The sequence below is a fragment of the Anarhichas minor genome, unplaced genomic scaffold (assembly GCF_050575085.1).
Source record: "Anarhichas minor isolate MPS153535 unplaced genomic scaffold, ASM5057508v1 ptg000058l, whole genome shotgun sequence".
NCBI lineage: Eukaryota > Metazoa > Chordata > Actinopteri > Perciformes > Anarhichadidae > Anarhichas > Anarhichas minor.
In genome coordinates, this window is record NW_027466504.1 from 7,585,381 (window position 1) to 7,606,951 (window position 21,571).

Below are 21,571 nucleotides of genomic sequence, written 5' to 3' on the forward strand. Positions count from 1 at the left end.
TATTTGGTTTGTATATCGTAATAGCGACAAAACTGGTCCATTCAAGATACATTGTAGTGATGTGCGACATAAATCTAGCTTTGTTTCGGTGTGGTTTTGTTATACATTAAATTGCTTTGTCCTGCTATGCCTCTGCACAATGTATTGGTTAATTATGGTCTGCCTGACGGACCACACTGGAAAGAACGCCGCACCCGCCGTATGAGCTCCCCACGCTGCAACAGCCAAACATCAACAAAGAGCAGGCTGTGCTTCATTAGTTAGTATTCTCCAACGGGCAGCACAACTATTTCACCAGGTTTAATTAAGCACGAGATTGAATCAATTAATGCTGTTAAAAGATTGATTGGGAGCAAACGCCGTCCGTTCAAGCAGAGCCAGGCTCTCTTTAATTAATGAGAGAAGTTGGTGTCCGCAAAATGCAGAACTCCAACTAACTTTAATGAGCCATGCAACACAAGCAAGTTTCTTCAAATGTCCGCATCTGCCTGTGCTTATGGGCGTATGTGTCTCTCACCCAGCACCTACTGAACACCCCTCGTGTTACACACCCCTGTGTTTTGATATGTCCATCAAAAATAAAGCAAAAAAGTGACAAAATAAAGGAATAACACAACCGTACATTAACCCATTGAACCAGACTGTAACATCAAAGTAGCTCCATCAGATCAGGGCTTTCTCTTGAAAACACCTCCATTAGATGTTCCCTCCTCCTGTATGGGCTCTAGAAGAGCACTGCTGGTTTTTTTCTTCCCAGTGCTGTGACATACAACATTAAGATCAAAGCTGTGAATTTTCTGTGGTGGAGAGAGCAGAGGTGCTTGATGGAAATGAGCCCAGCATCCCCTGCCCGAGCACAGCCATGCCAAAAGAGGCCTGCCTACTTAGCATCTCATTTACATTTAGTGGGGAAATTGACTAATTAATCATGTGGCTATTTACCATCTCATTACGGTGGAGTTTGTGCTCCCTGAGCTGGGCCCACTTCTCCAAAATATTCATATCTCACACTTGCTGGCTTGATTTGCTGTGAATTTTTCTCCTTTTTTTTTTTTTTTTTTTTTACACCTTCCCAATGGATTTAGAAGTTTTAGGTGTCTCATTACAGAATGTAGTGAAGGAATATTTGACAGCTAGACTGCGTGTATTAGATAGCAATATTATTAATTTAACTAAAACCTGTGTGTGTGTGTGTGTGTGTGTGTGTGTGTGTGTGTGTGTGTGTGTGTGTGTGTGTGTGTGTGTGTGTGTGTGTGTGTGTGTGTGTGTGTGTGTGTGTGTGTGTGTGTGTGTGTGTGTGTGTGTGCTTATTCCACAGGGGGATTGAATGGGTGAGTCTTACCAGTTTCCTATCGTTTGCCACTTCTGCTCCCAACAACATGGGCCTGGTGCGAAATGAACTGCAGCATGTTGACCTGCCTACTGGTGAGAGGCTAGACACACACACACACCCACACACACACACACACACGCATATTATCACCTGTCTTTGTTCTTGGAAGTTTCTGTTTTTCTTGAGGTTCCTGCTGCCTGAACAACAGAGAAAATAGACATCAGTCAGTCTCTCACTCTTTCTTTTCATTTGTCCATGTGGTTCTCTAAGAGACTCCTATTGTTCTCCTCCAGGGGATACTTACACACTTCTCCAAAATAGGTCCAAACTAAACCACCAAGGAGGGCCTAGCTCTGAAAATGAGATCCTATCATGACTTCTATCCCTGCCGGTGACGGGTCTATAGAATTACTGCACCAGCGGTGACCGTTGTGTTTTTCGACTTTCTCCTGAAGGTGGAAAGAGAGAACCTGAGGATGAAGTAATGAGTGGTCAGGAAGAGATGGTTAAGGGTTCCAGCGGATAAAACATCTTTTAGTTTAGATGTATGAGAATGAATATTTATATGCAATCTCGGATACAAATAGTTGATGAACACTTTCATTATTTGACAAATCTCTCGTGTTTTTGTCTCGTTGGTCTGCTTCACACTTTTTACACTTAAGGCGTTTGGCTTGGGAAGTTTCCATGGTCACAAAGAAATATGCGCACTATGATGGTTGGGTCAGAGAGCCTTTATCCTCAGCTCTTTCAGAACAATGGCGGGAGTAAGTCCCTTCTTTAATTGCTCTCTAAAAGCACCAGAGTCGTCAAAGTTAACAGTCCGCGGCATTAGCTTTGGTTACAGGCTGACACGCCTTCCAACACACACACACACATGCATACTTAATTGTTTTTTCGTTTGAGTAACTTAAAGTGCCTGAGATTTTCCACGGTGTGCTTGACTGCTAATGTATCTGCTTGCTAGTGCACACAGCCTGTGGGGATCTCGGTGTGATGTCCCACATCCCTGATCCACGCATGTTTCTGTGTCTGTCGTACTCAGGGTTGGATGTGAAAAAGATCAGTATCACTTTAATCTGTGTGTGTTCACGGAGACACAATAGGTCTGTGACGTGTTCAGCATAGCACCGAGATCACAGGGGAAGCGAGGAGGAGGAGCTCGCTAAGCTCCATCTAAACTGAGAAACACGAGAACTGTCAAGATGTCTTATTTACAGGTTGCAACGTATTTAGTTATTTAGAAATAAAATAAATAGACATTGTGATTTTCAACAGAGGACAGTAGCCGTGGGGTATAGTTTTTCAGCCTACCTATTTGAGTTGCAGATGTTCTCATAGTATTTTTGATATAATTTAATGTAATCCTGAACCAGATTCAGACTTGCACAACTTCGTTTCCCCTTACTTGAGCTGATGTTCGTTGGTCTTAATTCATTGAGGGGAAGTGAGCATATCTTTGCATGAGGTCATCAAATAGAAACGGCTCCAAAGTAGAGATAGTTCTGTACTTAAGGATTCTGTTCGTCACAAGTAAGACTAATCCGCTAAGGCAGACACTTTGTGCCCCTTTACAGCTGGAGCATTTTCTGATAAGATTTGGGACTCCAGGATGAAAAATCATCTTCCTCGCTCGTCTTACTCGATTGTGATGATAGCCGGTCTCTGCAGCGACGATTGTGTTCTTTATCCGTGAACGGATTCTCATCGTGCTGCAGTAACCGGGGGACGTTGGTGTTGATACGTGCTTTGCATTAGCTCACAAACGTTTATGTGTACAGATGATAATTACATGTTATAATAATAATAATATTATTTATACATGCGTAATCAGCTCAGCACTTTAACACGTCTTTCCACTAATCAGCCACAGAAAGGGAAGAGCATGACTGTGTTTGCCAGAAAGCACACCCGCCTCCTTTTGCATACAGCAGATTAAAAAAAACCTGACCCCATTTTGCGTATTGAGGACCTCGAGATGTGTGTGTGTGTGTGTGTGTGTGTGTTTTTGAGAATGCACGTATGACACACATGATTAGAGCCAGTAGGCTGATGATCTGAAGAGTGAGATAATTGCCCCAAAGAGGAAATAATGAAGAGGGCTTCATTAGCTTCTAGTGCACCAAAGTTTTCTCTACACCATGTGCTTAGCTATGCCGTCCCCTTCTGGCACACACCAACTGCCGTCTCAACAAAACTGTTGGAGGTCACCCCCGCCTCGCCCAAACCGCCGCAGGCAGCTGTGTCACTTGTACATTTTAAGCAGGCCGCCTTCCTAAGTGTCCTCGGCAAAATCAGATCAGCACTTCCTTAGGCAACTGTGATAAGATACACCTGAAGGGTGTCCTTGTTTTGTTTAAAGGGGGGCACCTTGATGCGCTGCATAATGTGCTGCTGCGGTGGGTGGAATGTACTGCGTGCGAGTGAAAAGCAGAGATTAGAGCAGGTGGGGAGAATGAGTTGGCGTCATTTTCCTCTTTTACCGCTCCGGCGAAGGAGATGAGACCAGGACGCCCTGGCACTAAAGTGGAATGAGTTCAATCCGTCTCTTCACAGGTTGTAAGGAAAGGTACCGTCTTCTGCCTTCCAGCATCACCTCCTCTCCCTCACACGTGTCTGTCTGTGTCTCTGTTGTGTTTTCCAGGAAGATGCTTTGCATTTAGAGGCGAGCGAGGAAACGATGAGCCACCCATTGAGATGATTAAAGTGTCTCATCTCAAGTGAGTTGCCTGCTCTCTCCACCACCGGCAAAAACCAAATAGCAACAACACCTCAGTTGCTAGTGCTTTTGCCTGAGACACACACACACTTGGACACAAACTGTACATTTACATACAAAACAATTCACACGCTTGCCTTCACCTGCCTGGAGCCTTCTCACCTTTCTCTCTCTATCTCCTTCTGTCTCTGAACATATCAATTCAAATTTTAAAGGGCGCATTGCGCTTGCTCGCTTCTTCCGAGGTGTTATAATAACCAGATTCAAATCTCACCCGGAGGTCTGCAGAAAGACCCGAATAGCACAGATCGAGCATTAATTGCGTTGTTTATTTCCTATTGCTCCCCAAAACCTTCACAAATGCATGTTGTGCAGTGGTTTGGATCGTCAATTCTTTCTTTAATTCCCGCATTCATCATTGCAGTATCTTTTAATAGGACTGTGATATTGCGAAAAAAAATAAAAGAGCATGCATTAACAGTCCTCACACATTTTCTTTTGTATTTTCTCAGTAAATTCTAATTTCTTTTCAACGCACCATGTCACCGTTGAGAGTCCTAGCCTTGTGGGTACATTCCAAATATGGTTAGGTGTATCATGTATTAAACTGCAAAGGGACACCTCTGACTGTTCTGTATTCACAAGTGATAAAACTAACTTTTGCTCAATTCAATACACTCAGGACATTTGCTACAACTTCTTTATTTGAACATTTAATTCATATATATGTGCAAAACATATTGCTGTAAATATCTGTGTACCTAAGAGGCACACTGCAGTCTGGTTAAACACAAAGCAGGGGGTCGCGTTTGAAAACTCATCCTTTAAATTGTACCATATGAACATAAAAGAAACAGTCTTTCTAAAACGTGACCAGATGAGCTAGAATCCATTCTCTCACTCTTTTTGCTGGTAATGTGACACATCAGCACCCAATGTTTAGACATCCACGCCACACGGCAACCAGATTTTGAGACTGCATCCGTTAAATAAAACACTACAAGAAACCTTACAGTGCAGTCGTGGGCAGTGTCTGTGTTTTGAGATTGAATGTGTGTGTGTGTGTGTGTTGTCCATCCTCAGACAGTACCTGGTGGTGGTGTTCAGAGACAAACCCCTGGAGCTGTGGGACACCAGGACCGGGACACTTCTCCGGGAGATGGCGAAGAACTTCCCCACCGTTACTGCATTGGTACTGACAAATCTACACACCAATAAAAAAACTGCATCCTCCACCGGTCCTTGATTCTGAGCTGCTCGTGAAACACAAGGAAAAAAAACGTACAACCATTACTAAAGACACTGAAATATAACAAATGTCACGTGCAGGGTTGCTCATTAAAAATGACAGCTGCATATCTGAACATCTCCAGTCAAAATACTGACTTTTACCAAAACACACTGCTGCGATATTACCCATTGTTGACTCTTCCCTTTGTTAATAGTCTCTGATGCTGGGGGGCTGGCCATTTAAAAGATTAGTCTGGAAATTTTCCCCAAGCTCAGCAAAGAACGGGCTTCATTAGGCCAGAGAAATGCTCATAAAAGAAGAGCTATGCTGGACAGACTTCACAGTGGGGCTGTAAAGTCGTCCACAGCAAGAATAAAAACCGCCAGTAACCTTAATAATACATGCTGCCCTCCCCCAGCCCCATATTGCAATCTCATTTCCATATTGATTACAACCTCGAGTCCGCCAGACTGCAGCCACAGTGCTCCAGCAGTTGCACAGGAAGGCATGGGGGAAAACAGCTCTCCCGTGTGCCTTAGTTTAATTTATGTGAGCCTCTACGGCACTTCCCTTCTCCTCCTGTCTTTAGCTGTTGTCTTTTTGCACTGTGATGGTTTGCTGTTATGTGTTTGTGTCTAGGTCTTTGTCTGGGTTTGTTGCTGTAACTGCAACCCCGTGTGTGTTTGTGTGTGTGTGTGTGTGTAAACAGGAGTGGTCCCCGTCCCACAACCTGAAGAGTCTGAAGAAGAAGCAGATGGCAGCGAGGGAGGCCATAGCTCGGCAGACGGTGTCGGACCCAGAGCAGAGTAGTGTTGAATCGTCAGTCATCAGGTCAGCGTTCTAAAGCTTCACAGTGTAGTGACAATGACAAGCCCCCCTGTCAGGATGGAAAGCCCTGAGGCAGAGGTGAAGCTAATATATGAGGAATTGAAATCAGATCTAAAAATAGTATAAAAACTATCATTGGAATGAACAGTTCTTTACCCGTTATTATGTTTAAATGATTATCTGATCGCAAAAGACAACGGTCTAGTATTATTCTCCAGCCACTCCTGTCAGATGAACTACCCCCACCAGTCATGTTACAAACGTGTTTATTTGATTTTTAACTGGACGTTATTCAGCGCTATTGATTATATTAAAGTGTGTATTGTTGCAATAATGTTCTCGTACAGTTGAACTGTCGATGTTTAGGTTTAGTTAGTCCATACATCCGTCACTTTTCGCTATCTCAACATTATGTTTTGCTATATCTTCTATTTATCCATTACTTATAGCTGACTACTGTTTAACAATTACTTTTTGCTATTTCACCATTTTATTTTTGTATTACTTCTGTCTCTACAATCCACCCAGTGCTCTGACCTAAATGCTACGAGTAATTCTTGCCACTGTCAGCTGCAGAATACCACGACGTTGGTCCTGCCACGAATATTTCACAGTGGAAAGAGCGCACAAAGCCTGACATGTTTCTCCACTATACAGTCTGCTGCAGGATGCAGAGAGCAAGTCAGAGACCAGCCAAGCCATCTCAGCCAGGGAGCATTTTGTATTCACTGACACCGACGGGCAGGTCTACCACATCACCGTGGAGGGCAACACTGTCAAAGATGGCGCACGCATTCCCCCTGATGTGAGTCCAGAGACGGTGTCTCTTTTTACTTCACACGCTCCTGAACTACTTCAAGGTCCTCCACACAGATCCCTGCACAAAGCTGTTCCTACTCCTTTCACATCTCTTACTCGCCGTTGAATTTCAATTTGTATTTCAATCCTTTCTGAACACAGAATCTTCTCTTTTCCCTGTATTCTGTCTGCAGACATCAGTATGTCTCCTATCGCTACTTCTACCTCTGACTTTCTCCTGTCCTCTCTCTGTAATTATGTGTCTGATCTGTCAATTATCAATACTTTCCCTCAGGTTTCTAACCCACAGTATATACCGTGTTTCACTTTTACCCACCAGCAATCATTGTGCACTGTTTCCGCACTCTTTTCCATCATCTTTTGTTCTTGCTTTGGCATCCTCTCTCATGTGTTTAAAGGTTGAATCTCTTTTTTTTTTTCTTTTTTTTTTTTGGCAGAAGGTGCTATTCTTTCTCTGTGTCAAAGAGAATGAAAATATGATGGCAACGTTTTTCACATCATTTACTTCCCTGTTTCTGTGATCAAACACCTGCATTGTGCCAACATTTTAGAGCTCAGAAGCCATCAGTTATTCAGCACCTGCACAGCTTTCCTCTATAAAGTAAAAGCCATCACTGCCGCTCTCTATCCTGTGTCCTTCAGGTCTTTAGTGGGGCTTGTGTGGGGGATGATATACATGTTGACTCCACAACAACAAAAAAGTTGCAGCTTCTACAGCTTTATGTTTTCTGTCAGATTAAACCTTCTTTATTTTGTTGCTCTAGCAAACAGCCGACTGACTGTGCGTGAGTTGGCGTCATCCATCAGTCTGTTAGCAAATGTTTTGCACTTGTTCTCTCCACTGGTTCAGAGCGTGACCCTGAAACTGTTTACTGCATTTACCTGTAAAGCATCTCATGGGGACTTAGCTGTTAATTGGCTGTGACAGCAAAAATGGCCCGGCTATTACTGCAGACAGGATTTCTTTTCACCTGAATGACTACAAGATGCAGGATGTTTTTACTTTACAAGTACACACGTCGCCACTAACAAAGAGCCTTTTGATTTTTGAATTTAAAAAAAGAAGAAAAAAAAAGGTGTTTAGTTGCCCAAGAGTAACAAAATTGAAGCTATTGTTTAAGAAGTCCTTAAGAAAACTTCAGGAACTTTCTTGGACTCATTATCTAGTTGCGACTTGCATCTCAGTCGAGCTGCGTCGTGCTACAGAGCAGATAGCGCCTTCTGTTGTGTGTTGTTGATTGCCCACATCTGTCAATGAACACTGCACAACTTCATACCTTATCGCGAACACTTCTCCATTTCTTTTCATTCGAGATGGTAAAATTCATTTCGGGAGTCCCTTTCTGAGCGGCAGATTGGATTGTTCAACAGCCCGTGTTTTGCCGGCTCACTCCCGGCATCAATTCACACCGCACAGACAGACACCGGCGGTTTACCTGCTGATTTCAGAAGCCTTATCTTCGTGACAGCTACAGATTCATTGTTCAAAGATTTGCATACCTCAAAGGATTTACAGTCCTTTCAGGATGATAGGAGATCTTCATATCTCTCTCTCTTGTAAAGGAAACTGTCCAAGAAAAGTTTTGTCCCATCATTCACCGGGTACACACTGAAGGTGAGCTGACACTTAATGTCTTCACATCAGCACTCCGTCTTGTGGCGCAGCCTCACTTAACCTCAGGTGTCGTGCTAGTCTCTCAGCCAGAGACTATTACGCTTTTATAATGGAGCGAAAAGGTGTTTTTTTTACCCATTGTTGAGCTTGTTGACATAACATTGTTGTTTTTATGCCTGTAATTATGTGGAGGATGGTCATTGACTTCTGATGATTTTAGTGATGGACGCGGACTATCTCAGTACTTGAGGTGTACAACTACAATACCAGCTTTAGTAGATAGCCGTGTATTTGTGTCTGTAAATAATAGAAAATAATCTACACAGGCAATATGTTAAAATCAACTGTCAAAATGGATGAAAAAGGGGTTTAGATGTACTTAAAGCTGCAGTTGGTAACCTAAATAAAAATATCATAATTGTCGTCACAGTAGTATACATGAGACAGATAATCTATAAAAGATTTAAAAAACAGGTTCCTCTGCAGAATCTTGATTCATATTTGATCAATGCTGCCTAGTTTAAAAGTTTGATCGGAGTTCACAAGCAGTGATGACTGCGTTAGACGCTCCTCGGCTCCGATTGGTTGTTCTCCTTTGAGCCCTTTGAATCCTGTAAATACCATTCGGAGCACTAAAAGGAGGCAGAGGAACCTGCTTTTAGACATATCTGTCACATTGCACTGCTGTCAGGATAGAGTGACAGTTTGAGTAAAATATGATGAAAAGTGTTTTTTTTTTTTTTTTTTTACTGCAGCTTCAAGAAGCAGTTTTCACATACAAAATTCATTTTGAATCCTTGAGCAGGGGACAAATGTGCAGCTGTCCTTCCTTATTTTTCCTCTCACTGAATATGTGAAATCCTCGTTGCAGGGCAGTATGGGTAGTATCGCCTGCATCGCGTGGAAAGGCGACACCCTGGTGCTCGGGGACGTGGACGGCAATCTCAACTTCTGGGACCTGAAAGCTCGTTTGTCCAGGTAACTGCTCTTCTTACGACACTGCACTGACAGTATCCTACATACCTACCTGCAATTCTCCAAATTCTCCTATATATTTTTTAGACAAAAATGAACTTGCCCAGAATGGTCATAGATTGATTGTTATGTTGACGTTTCTTACTTTGGATACCAACCAATGGATAAGAAATGAATAAAATCACTGGCCGATGCTGTTGATGCTTTCAGGGGAATACCAACACATCGTGGCTGGGTGAAGAAGATCCGCTTCGCTCCGGGTAAGGGCAACCAAAAGCTGCTGGTGATGTACACCGATGGAGCGGAGGTCTGGGACACCAAAGAGGTGAGGCGCCACACACCAACCTTTGGCAGTTTGACATGTCATTGGGACAAAAGTCATTGTTTTTTTTGTACCACATTATAAATTCCCAACATGCATCACTTTTTTTGTTTTGTTTATCTATGTCAATGCCACAGTATTTGTTAGTTTACCCAGCAGAAATATTGAAAAGCAGATGGATGTGGACACAGATAGATGCTATGGTGTTTTTAAGCAGCATCGGGCGGAGGAAGAAGGTCCCACTGGAGCATTGTTGTCTGGGAGGAGGGATGTGTTTTCTTCAGGGGAGCTGAGATAAGACACAGTTTTCATTCCCCAACCGCAAAATCCAGACAACAGATGGATCAAGCTGCAGAGGGAAACGAGCAACGGCTTACAGGGCTGGAAAGAGAGGGAGAGAATGAGGGAGGAGAGGAGGAGCAGGAAGAGATCTTCGACATGCTTCAGCGCTCTGCTGACAGCTGGGTTACACCGACTCCCAGACAGCCCCATAAAAAGCCAGAGATAGGGAGGTTTTCTAGAACACCTTCTGAAAGAGTCTTCCATTCTCTGTCCTGCTATACTCAACATAAATGGTTCCTATCCCACCATCTCCCATCTAGAGTTGTGGCAGATGCTTTGAAAGAAGCTTTTAGGGGACAGTTTAGATGAACTGCTTTGGCCCTCCTCCTCTTGCAGGTCCAAATGGTGAGCAGCATGAGGATCGGGCGCAACGTGAACTACCGCATCTTAGACATTGACTGGTGCACGTCGGACAAGGTGGTGCTGGCCTCCGACGACGGCTGTATCCGAGTGCTGGAGATGGCCATGAAGTCCGCCAGCTACCGCATGGACGAACAAGACCTGACCGGTGAGCCAGGGAACAAAAAGTGTGAAGGATTAAATGAGACACAGAGGTTTTAGGAGATTCATGGATTGGATGAAGGCTTCGGAAATTCTTCGGGAACTCTATGTTTTATGCTCTTGAACAGCCGCGGCTTAACATTGTGTTCTTTCTGATCGGTGGGCAATATGTTCAGATCCAGTGTGGTGTCCTTACCTGCTGCTTCCCCGAGCTGCCCTGACTCTCAAGGCTTTCCTCCTGCTGCAGCCCTGGTCAGGAACCTTCACCATGGACATCACTCAAGTGTAAGTCTCCGTACATGTGGCCGCTCCAAAAATCATCCGGTCTTATGATGTCGGGAGTGTTACAAGGTCTAACACAAAGACAGAATATCAATTTTTAGGTCCTCAACCTCACCGGATCTTCTGATCGGTTGAACCCAAGACCTCAGAAAAAAATCAATACTTGGAGAATATGCAACGGCACACGAAGCGGTGGCCCCGATCATATGTTTTATGAACAGCACTGTATGAGCAAACTGTTTTTTTACTGCTCGAGATGCTCTGAGACAGTCTTCAAGATCAATATCAGGGCTGACCAAAGTCTTTCGTAACACGTGTGAATGCAGAATCTGTTTATAGAGGTCAAATCTTGATTTTGCCATCCCTATTTGATACAGTTTCACTTTGGATTTGAGGCTGAGTTTAGTTCAGTTTAAGGTTACAAACTAGTCAGTAATAATAATAATAATAAGACTTGCCTCGATGTATTCTCCTATACCACCACACCTTGTCTGCCAACCACCACAGTGTAAGCAACTCCCCTTTGTAAACAAGTCAACATGAGAGCAAATAGAGGCCGTATTCAGAGAGGAGTTTTATGTCTGTTTGTTTTTCAGATGGCTGCGTCTGTGTTTCACTGTAGCCTGATGTTATTTTGCCTCCTCAGTGCGACACTGCTTTCTTCCACTAAACAAACACGTGGCTGCCTTATCACAAGTCAAGACAGCTATATTAGCAGCGCTCGCCTCGCAGGGTGCTGCCTGACCTCAGCACAAATGTTAGAATAGAATTATCTGTTATTGCGTGACACCACAGAGCTACTCCTTTTTAACGAGCAGCTTCTCGGCTTCCCATTTAACATCGGGTCAGGTTTTATTTTAGGGAGACGCGCAAGGAGCCATTTGACTGAGTTTGATCGCTCTGTTTCAGAGACTACAATGAGAAAGGCGAGATAAAAGGACTGATCCAGGAGCAGCTCAACTCCCTGTCTAAGTGAGTTATCACACTTTCTAATGGTGATGGTTACACACTGTAGCTCGAAATACAATATTTATATGAATGGCATGATGCAAAAGGCAACAATCAGATGTTGGTGCTGTATGTATGTGTCAGTTTATGTAGTTTGGGCTTGCCGTCATGCTCCTTTGTGTCTCGACGGCAGGCCCAGAGGGCATGTCGTCTGTGGGTTTACAGATAAGCGGAATACCCCGTAACCGACTCACTGGGCCTGCTGTGTTTGAGAAGTGTAATTTGCTCTGGCTGTGTTCTGATTGTCTGTCTCTGATTGCCCCCCCCCCCCCCCCCCCCCCCCCAGTGACATGAAGAGTGTGCTACAGGACCCGGAGCTCAGCCTGCTGCAGCGCTGCCTCCTGGTCTCACGGTGAGCTAATACTCGGCATGGATCTACCACAGTGTGATGTCTGCACAGATAGTAGCGTCTCCGTGAGGGTTTACTGGTGCCCCAGCATGATAACTTCCTTCATATTCAGACAGTGCACCTTTGTCAAAGACTCGAGAAGTTCTGAGGGACTCGAGTTCTAAGTAACGTGTAGTTTATATTTGCAAACAAACTGCTAACCAGGAAGTGGGATGACGCCGACTCTTCCAGGATACAAACACCTTTTTTAAAGCTGTAAAATATTGTAACTGTAAACGCATATGTTTGCATCTGCTACTGCCTCCCGCCTGTTACGATGACCTAATGCCGTACTGTGTTTGCAAACAAGCTGCTACTGGTTGATCTGGATATGATCAAGACAAAATTTGATGGATTAGGAGAGATTTCTCTACACAAATTGCACATAATGGTGTTCTTTACTGTCATCATTTAAGTTTTCACAGCTGTTATTTGTGGAATATCAATTCATTCATAATAGGGAAGATAAACAAGATGATGTCATGATAAGGAAAGTTGAATGATTCTGTTTTGAAAACCGTGAAATGATCTACCTAAACAGCAGCATTTATTTTCGCCTGTATCTGTGCAGCCGTGATTCTGTACCTCGGCAAAAGAAAACCCCAGCGTGACATGAGAGCTGCTTTCATGCTCATGCTTATCTGCCGGCCGTCCAAGTTTCCATGCCATTGTCAATGCAGCAAGGTAACCTAGCAACAGCTGTGTGCCTGTGCAGATATGTTAAAAGGATGCTGAGGGAAGTAAACGACGGAAGAAAAGGCAGAAGGATGTGGAGAGAGGGGGTGGAGGTGAGCTGAAAGAGCGAGGCGTGGGCTGGAAGATACAGGAACTATGATCATTAGTAAGCAAACTACGAGAAGAAACTGCCATGTTGGTTCAGACTGCAGAACTTGACGAACTTCTCCAGAGAGAAAACATTATTCACTCTGGGCTCAGCTGATGCCTTGTTGTTGTTGTTGTTGTTGTTTTGGTAAACCGCAGGCTGTTCGGAGATGAGTCTGATCTTCACTTCTGGACAGTGGCGTCCCACTACCTCCAGTCGTTTGCCAAGGCTCGTCAGCTGAGTGTGTCCACTGCAGAGGGTCAGGCCCAAAGTGAAGGAACCCAGCCGTCACCTCGCTGCCACTTGGACATCTGCCATGACGTCCTGTGTGAGAGCGCTTACTTTCAGGTCAGTGACACAAGAGAAGAAGTTTTAGTCTTTGTTTGTTGCCTGTTCTGTCTCCGGTAAACCAAATACGTGATCCCAGCATTCAGCATTACAGAAGTCCCATAGGAGTCCTCCAGAGTACAGTTACTATTCTCAAGTCAGACCACGCACAAACGAACCCCCCAGCAGGCTGTCCCATGCTATCCGCAGTGTCAACACCATCGCCCCGGTCACACAGTGCATTCCATTATCAATGACATTGTGTATCTCCTCTGTTGTCTCACTAATCCCCGGTCTTTAAGGGAAGCGTCTCACATCTTTAAGCCTTTGAGGTCAAACCTACCTTTCACTTCGCCCTCACTACATTTAATTCCCCCAACATTTCCCTCCAATTATTTTAGCCCATGCCGAGACACGCTCAATTAAAAAACAAAACCAAAAAAAACCCTCTTGTTTGCGCCGTGTCATTGCGCGGATCAATGCGTCTCGCTGATGGCTCTTATAAACAATCTCCTGTTTCCTTTTCTCCAAATTTAATTATCAACCCAGTTTGTTCTGAAGAGTGTTTGAAAGGTTTCTTCAGAAGATGGCCATTAATTGGTCCTCCTCTCTGCTGTATCTACCCGCATCACTGGTCAACACGACATCCACCTTTATGTCACCGTAGTGAAGGTGAAGGTTTTTTTGTTAAAGGTTGTTTTTTTTTGTTCAGTAGTTACATGTGTGATGTACCCACACATTGTCCAGGCTGCAGAAAATACTTCTATGGACTTTACTTTAGAGGAATAGTTAGGAAGACTGTGGATGGTAATTAACAATTAGCAGACTGTGCAAGAAGACAGGCATGCGTTGGTACTTCTTGCTTTTTTTTTTATCCCACACGGCTACATCAATATTCCCAGGAAAGCAGAGGAGAGGGAAGAACGTGTACCTTTTCTGATTCAAGCAGAGTAGCCTGTTAAGAAAAAGCATTTTACACGCATTGAAGCTTAAAGTAGCATGAATGTGAAACAATTTCAGATTCTAATTGTCCTATTGAAAAGTCTCTTTTTTTGTTCTTTGAGTATTTTTCAGGTTGTTTTTTTAACAGATTCTGTTTTTGTGAAACTTCTTCTCCCTGTTACTGAGGGGCCACGCAGTGATCACAACGTTAGGACAGTCTGCCGCCACATTTGGATCCTGTTGTTATAAAACAGCATCGCTGGTAGCAGCCTGACTGCAATTACAAAAACCCAAGACTCAGATACAGAGCATACAGCTACTAAACTCGTTTGGGATCTTTGCAGGGATTTATGCCCACGGCTGTGACACAGACGAATTCATCATAATAAAGTGAAAAAAAGTGAAACTTCTGTATTGGATATAGAGACAGGAGTACACACACACACACACACACACACACACACACACACACACACACACACACACACACACACACACACACACACACACACACACACACATACAGCCGATGTAATTAATTTCCTGCTATGCTGTTATCTCTCCCCGTATTGTACTATTCTCCCCCTCTAGTCCTCCTTTAAAAACGGATACTCACACTCTGAAATATGTTTTTGCTACTTTCATGTTTCATGCCTATCATTTGCTCACTGAAAAACAAAATCTGAGCTCCCATCAGGGACCATTCAATGAAATAATGAGGAAAACTGCACCAATAATAAGTATGGGAAGCTGTGGCACCAGAAACACTGAAAACTCCTGAATATTTTAGAGCCTTTATTATTACACTCTCCATCTCTGCACTCTGTATTTCTATAATTGTCCTCAATATCTTGAGGATATACAAAAGCAGTATGTAACTTTAAAAACAACAACATAAAAAGTAACCTGTGGCTCCACGTTTGCTGCTCAACAGAAGTTCCAGTTGGATCGGGTTCACCTGCAGGAGATGAAGCGCTCCAGTTATGAACACACTAAGAAATGTGCCGACCAGCTCCTCCTGCTGGGTCAGGTAAGTTATTGCACTCTACCACACTGCTCACACAACGATGCCTACGTGTTGCATTCATATCACTTGGGAGCTCCTGCTCGAATGTTCCAGTTTTCGAACGAACAGTATGACCTGGGACTTCATCGCCCATGTCTTCTGTGCTTGGCATCACAGTGGTTAGCATCCTGTAAGAAAATCCAAAAAAAACCTTTTGTTTTTAGTTGTCACATCCTTTTGATAAGTCAAAAGATAAATGTGACGCATATTTTGCCATCTTTCTCCCTCTTTCTTACATACAGGTTTCAGAGTATACACTACGCATCTCTCCCAAACACACACACACACACACGCCCACACCTACACACTCACACTCCATAGCTGGGCATACATACACACTGCCATAATGATAAATAGGTCACACTGGTGCTGTGGAGCCTAATGAAGCTAGATGGACGATAAGTGCTGCCCCTGTCCTCCCTTGCTTCTCAGCCTGTGGGGGACTCACCTCTCTCTCCTCTCAATGTCACCACTCTCCCTCTAATCACAGGCTGCAATCAGCCGGCTGTGTGCTGGAGGCGCAGTCCTCCGTCAAGGCAGCCGACCCCGGCTGGGAGCTCGAGCCTTCATCCACACCAGATGAAAAGCGCGATAATAAACTATAATTTCCCCTCGTTGCTCCGTCTTGTTTGGCTCACACGGTGGTTACCTGGCTGAGCTGCCGATGCCTTGTTTCTCAGCCACTGCCATCTCTTTGTTGTCGCTCTCAGACGGACCGGGCAGTGCAGTTACTGTTGGAGACGAGCGCAGACAACACCAGCTACTACTGCGATTCGCTGAAGGCCTGCCTCGTGACCACCATCACCTCCTCAGGGCCCTCGCAGTCCACCATCAAGCTCGTGGCCACCAACATGATCGCCAACGGCAAGCTGGCAGGTAGTGTTCCTGCATGTCTGGCAACAGTCAGCAAACCTTCTCCGCTCCAGCAGAGGTCATCATGTGGACGTCTGCAGCCTTGAAAGGCCCTTAATCTGCACCTTTTAAATAATTCATCTATTCTTTAGGCCTTTAAAAGAACTGGACACCTTTTTAAATATGTTATGTTTTATAAAGGTTGGAAAAAGCTATTAATCACCTGTAAAAAAAAAACATTGCAGCTAAACTGTAGATTAAAATTCAACGAGTAAGGCGGTGTGTAAAGAAATCATTCCACTGGTGTCTGGCCAGTTTTACACCTTTCGTAGGGACGGGCCCTCGTTTCTCCATCTCACATCCATGTACAAATTCTCCCCTTTTTCCTCTGTGTGTCAGAGGGAGTACAGCTGCTGTGTTTGATTGACAAGGCAGCGGATGCTTGCCGCTACTTGCAGACCTACGGGGAGTGGAACCGCGCCGCCTGGCTGGCTAAGGTAACTCAGCATGACAACAGACAACATCAGATACTGTGTAATGTTTAGATAGTGTGTGGGTGTTGGGTTGGTGTAAGGTGTGTACATGCTGTCTGTGTATGAATATTTCTATTTTTTTATTGGTACTTGTAAGAAGATTATAAAAATGCAGTTAAACACTATTGTTTGTTTTTACTTTCTTGTTATTTTTTTTGACTTCCTTGCAAACTTGAAATGTTCTTTTTATTGTTTTAAAAAGATTATATTTATCTGGGAAACGCAGTCGAGTTAAGGACATTTAGAGCTGCCCAACGCTACCATGTCGCCGTGCATCTTGTGTGTTTCCAGGTGCGTCTGAGCCCAGCGGAGAGCTCCGATGTGCTGAAGCGCTGGGCAGAGCACCTGTGCTCCTCGCAGGTCAACCAGAAGTCCAAAGCCATCCTGGTGCTGCTGTCCCTGGGCTGCTTTTACAAAGTGGCAGAGATGCTCCACAAGTAAGATCGATGATGTCATGAGCATTACTGTGTGCAAGCATTAGAACAATATGCGAGACTTTGGTATCGTCTCGGGCTGAAGGTTTTAAAAGTATTGCATTTTAAAATGAGAAACGCAAACCCTGTAATTTACTGCCACTTGCAAATATCCAGTCTGTCAATTTATTCTCATAATTGACATTCCCCTTATAACTAAAAATGTATTCCCTGGGACTGCTTTTTTCTGCCGGACCTTCCTCTCCTTTTGCCCGCTTGTCTTTCATTCCCCTTCATAACCAGTTGAGTGCATGGTATGGTCTGACCCCGTATCGTTAACCTCCGCATCGATTCCCTGTTGGTCTACTTGTCCTCCTCCTTAGACAGCTCGTGTTCTTGAATGCCTCGGGCTGTAAAAAGCTCACAGAATTAGAGTGCCACCAGGATAAACAGGGTTGACGTATGTGTTAGGATCACATGTGTTCCTGACGGTAGCTCTCACCTCCTTCTGCCTCTGTTTTTCTCTTCCTCCTTCCATCCGCTGAGCAGCACGAGGCACTTTGATCGCGCCGCCCTCTTCATCGAAGCCTGTCTGCAGCACGGCGTGATGGAGGCCAACGACTCGTCCAATATCCTTTTTTTGAAAACCCATTACTGCACTCTGAGGGCCACTTACAACCAGAGTTGGCTCCCCTGCTACCTCTGTCCGTCTCGACTACAGACGTGCCCTCGAAAAGCAGAGCGCTTTTTCACATTCAAGGACAATTTAAAGAGTTCCGCGGAGCACATCCTGTCAAACTTTGACAGGCTGCAGACTCATGAGAGGACCTTTAGAACCTAGACTTTGAGTTAGCCACAAACAAACACGTCATCCTCTGTTTCAAATCAGCCCTGACCCTTGCAAGGCCGATGCTGACACTTAACTATGAAATATATGTAAAAAGAAAATCATTTTTAATGCCAGCTAATCAGAGGCCAGGGGGTGTCACTGAGCAACTCTTGCCTCTTTCAGGAAGTAAAAAATCAAATTTTCAGAGTTAATGAGAATTCAAATTAATATCTGTTTTATTAAGAAATACAGATGAGTGACAGATTTTTTTGTAAAACCAACATAAACTCTGATGCAAATCCCCAGGCACAAGCGCTAGCGCGTCTGTCCAACTAATCTCTGCAATTTCGGTGACCATCAGCAGTAGCCAAAACGAGGTGCGGTGCAATGTGGATAGGAGGCTTTAATGCAATCAGTGCTACGGTCCTGCAATAAATCCTGCCTTCATGAAGGTGATAAAGACGTGCTCATGTCTAAGCTGTTTCAGAGCGATGTAGATCCAACCTACTGACTCCAGAGTGTCTTAAGATCTGGTGACTGCAAACGTCACTAGATCTAATTCTCATTATTCTTTTACTCACCAAACTGTTCAGTAATCGTTCAGTAATCCCCTTTCTCCGGTATGGAAGCACCTGCATTCGTTATGTCAGTTAATCAGCTGTTTCTAATCAGCTTCATTGGATCAACACTTGTTTCCTTTTAAAGTGATTAAGTTGCGCCTTTTCATTTTAAGGATAATCTAATGAGTGGCAGTTTCAAGTCACTCTGCCACGCTTGAAAGTTGAAATGTGTGACGTTAATCAAAAGAATATTTTTGAGTGATGACAGTGTTTTTTTTTATATCCCATGGCCACGACATGTTATCAGCTCTCCTTGACCTGCGTTTGCACATAAACTTATCAAGGCGTCGTTTTTGGAGTACGCCCGGCTGCTGCGCTCGCTGGGCCTGCGGGAGGGCGCCGCTCTGTGGGCGTCACGGGCCGGCAGCGCTGGGGAGCAGCTGATGGAGGAGCTGTTCCAGGGGGAGGGAAGCGCGCCAGAAGCCGCTCTCGGCGAAGAGGAGGCCGAGCTGGTCCAGGAGAGCGCCGAGTGACCTCGGATGAGATACTCTTTGGTGCAAGTCCAGGGTCGGCCACTCATTCTAACTTCTACAAGCGTGGCCGTTGTCAACTCACTTTGGCGTCGGGCATCCGGAGGGGGTCGCAATGATCATCCCCACATCAAGAGGAGATATGAGGAGTTTCCTCCGTGTGAAGCTGTCAGTCCGTCACTGGAGTCTGCCTGTGTCTGTGACCATAACGACATTTCTAAATGTTTGGTATGACCAGTGTGTGTGTGTTTGTGCTCATGTGTGTGTGTGTGCATGTAACAGCCCCAAAAGAAACACACCTCTGTCCTGATTCCCCAAACAAGTGAAGTAATACACATCGCTGACATCAGGTCAGTGTTTTTGTTGCTTCATTCGATTTTTTTAAAATTGTTGCTTGTTAAGCTTTATTTTGTGTGCCTGTATGAATATCTTCAAAGTACTGTTGTAGCTTTACAGGTTTAATTTGCCTTTTTTGCTACTGAGATGACATAATTCATTCATCCCAAAAATAATCATTTTGCAAACGCATTGCCCGTAAACAAGGCCCCCCCCCCCACTTCTACTCCATGCATACTTAATGACCGAATTCCAAAATGAGTCTTGAGCTGATTCAACCAAAAACACCACATTAGTTGAGGTATAACTTGCAATAGAGACACAATATTGTTGCGACGACACCTAACAGACTGGGCATTATGTCCACAGCTGGTGGTGCTGCCTAATTGAGTGACCAAAGCCCGCCTCTGCAGCTGTAGCTGTTGGATGGCAGTAAAGTTAGTTAGCCAGGCCGCCACGCGCTTATCAGTCACTTATTAGTACATTATCTCCCTGGACACAGAGGGGAGAGGTATCAGACCGCTGCCACCTGAGTGATGCCATTTAATTAGTTTGTGTCGGGTTCAGTTCAGTTGAATAGATGCCGGTTAATCCATTCCATTAATCCAAATGGAATTTTTCCATTTCTTACTTTTATGAAGACTCGAAGGGATACTTTGCTATCTGTGTTCTTTGATGTTTGTATAATGAGCTTGTTCTCTGGCGGGCGTATTACAAGAAGAGCTGTCAAAGTGTGTTGTAACTCGTTTTAATCCGACCTCCGATGGATCATTTACACACCAACAATAATCTGTGCTGCTCCCGCTGTGGCTCATCACAAAAGCCTGACAAGCACGCAGTTTGAGTAATAGTTGAGACTTGCTGCCATACCTCCTCCGCTCTGCTTTCGACTCGTGATTTTCATGGTAAATATCTACTGATCATCAAAAACCAATCTGTGTGACGATGCAAAGACTTTAGTGATTGGGTGTTTGATTGCCTCGTAACGTGTTTGGTTGTCCTGAACTCAGACCTCTTTCCGTGTGGTATTGTGTTTCATAAACACATCAGTGCTGTTTCCCTTGTGTTACACTTCACCCCCAGGCGGTATCACTATGGCAACCCTGGCCTATTTTAGGGGGGACTACATGTTGTTCCTGTAGATCCATTTCACATCCACGAACATACTGTAGCATGTCACAGCGAGCCAGCGGTTAGAATCACTCAACCCAGCAGATGATCCGCTGTAGTCCACCTGATGCTTTGTATCTTCCTGCGATCCCCTCGTGCTGTGTCGAGATAGCAACGTGTGCTGTTCTGGGGTGTGATTCACACCCGCTGCTCTTCTTTCTACTGTAGTGTGTGTGTTCATTGTTTGTACAGTGATACCAGTGCTTGAAACTCTATAAATATTCCATGAGAGAGAAGAAAAAAATAGAGATATATGTATATATGGATGGCAATAAAAATATTATTCACTTTATTATTCATTTGTCAGTGTGCTGTTTCCTGTCTGAGGATGTTGACACAAGAGGGCGCTCTCGCCCCTCAGTCTGAGACAAAGTGGCCGTGGCTCTCTCGCCTGTGTGATGGAGGGCACTTTGTGAGGGAAAATACCTGTTAAAGCAAGTGCTCCTTTGCAATTCCCCTCCTTTTAATTTCCACCCAGGTAGATTGAATTTGAATGTTCATTTATCAAGCTGCCTTCAGAGTGAATTAGTTCCCCCGCATGAGTCGCTTCCACCATTAATGACTTCTGTTCTGCTCAGAAGGAGGGCCAACAGCTGGCTTCAGCTCGGTGCCCAGGTCTAGCCTCTTTTCATGGCCTCAGTTATTCATTGATGTGTATTCTGTGGCTTCTCTCTCTCTCTCTCTCTCTCTCTCTCTTTCTCTCTTCCCCCCCCCCCCCCCGCAGAAAAGCAGAGCACCAGGAGAAGAAAGGCAGTCTGAAACAGAAGGCCACACAAATGACTTGGTTGTGTCCCTTTAATGGCTTAATGAATAACTGCCGGAGAGCC

General features: G+C 44.4%; 1 protein-coding gene across 1 annotated transcript in view; it reads left to right on the top strand.

Annotated features, from left to right (window-relative positions):
* wdr11 (WD repeat domain 11) overlaps nt 1-21,036 on the top strand; it is a 42,396-nt gene extending 21,360 nt beyond the window's left edge. The window contains exons 12-29 of the mRNA XM_076076537.1: nt 1,319-1,425; nt 3,978-4,053; nt 5,136-5,244; nt 5,993-6,114; nt 6,769-6,916; nt 9,417-9,523; nt 9,731-9,845; nt 10,521-10,692; nt 10,862-10,970; nt 11,877-11,939; nt 12,262-12,327; nt 13,345-13,534; nt 15,390-15,485; nt 16,232-16,397; nt 16,773-16,870; nt 17,198-17,343; nt 17,869-17,948; nt 19,039-21,036. Of these exons, the coding sequence (XP_075932652.1) occupies nt 1,319-1,425; nt 3,978-4,053; nt 5,136-5,244; nt 5,993-6,114; nt 6,769-6,916; nt 9,417-9,523; nt 9,731-9,845; nt 10,521-10,692; nt 10,862-10,970; nt 11,877-11,939; nt 12,262-12,327; nt 13,345-13,534; nt 15,390-15,485; nt 16,232-16,397; nt 16,773-16,870; nt 17,198-17,343; nt 17,869-17,948; nt 19,039-19,241 (2,173 nt within the window). The 3' untranslated portion in view covers nt 19,242-21,036. The remainder of the gene's footprint in view (nt 1-1,318; nt 1,426-3,977; nt 4,054-5,135; nt 5,245-5,992; nt 6,115-6,768; nt 6,917-9,416; nt 9,524-9,730; nt 9,846-10,520; nt 10,693-10,861; nt 10,971-11,876; nt 11,940-12,261; nt 12,328-13,344; nt 13,535-15,389; nt 15,486-16,231; nt 16,398-16,772; nt 16,871-17,197; nt 17,344-17,868; nt 17,949-19,038) is intronic.
* Nucleotides 21,037-21,571: the final 535 nt, after the last annotated feature.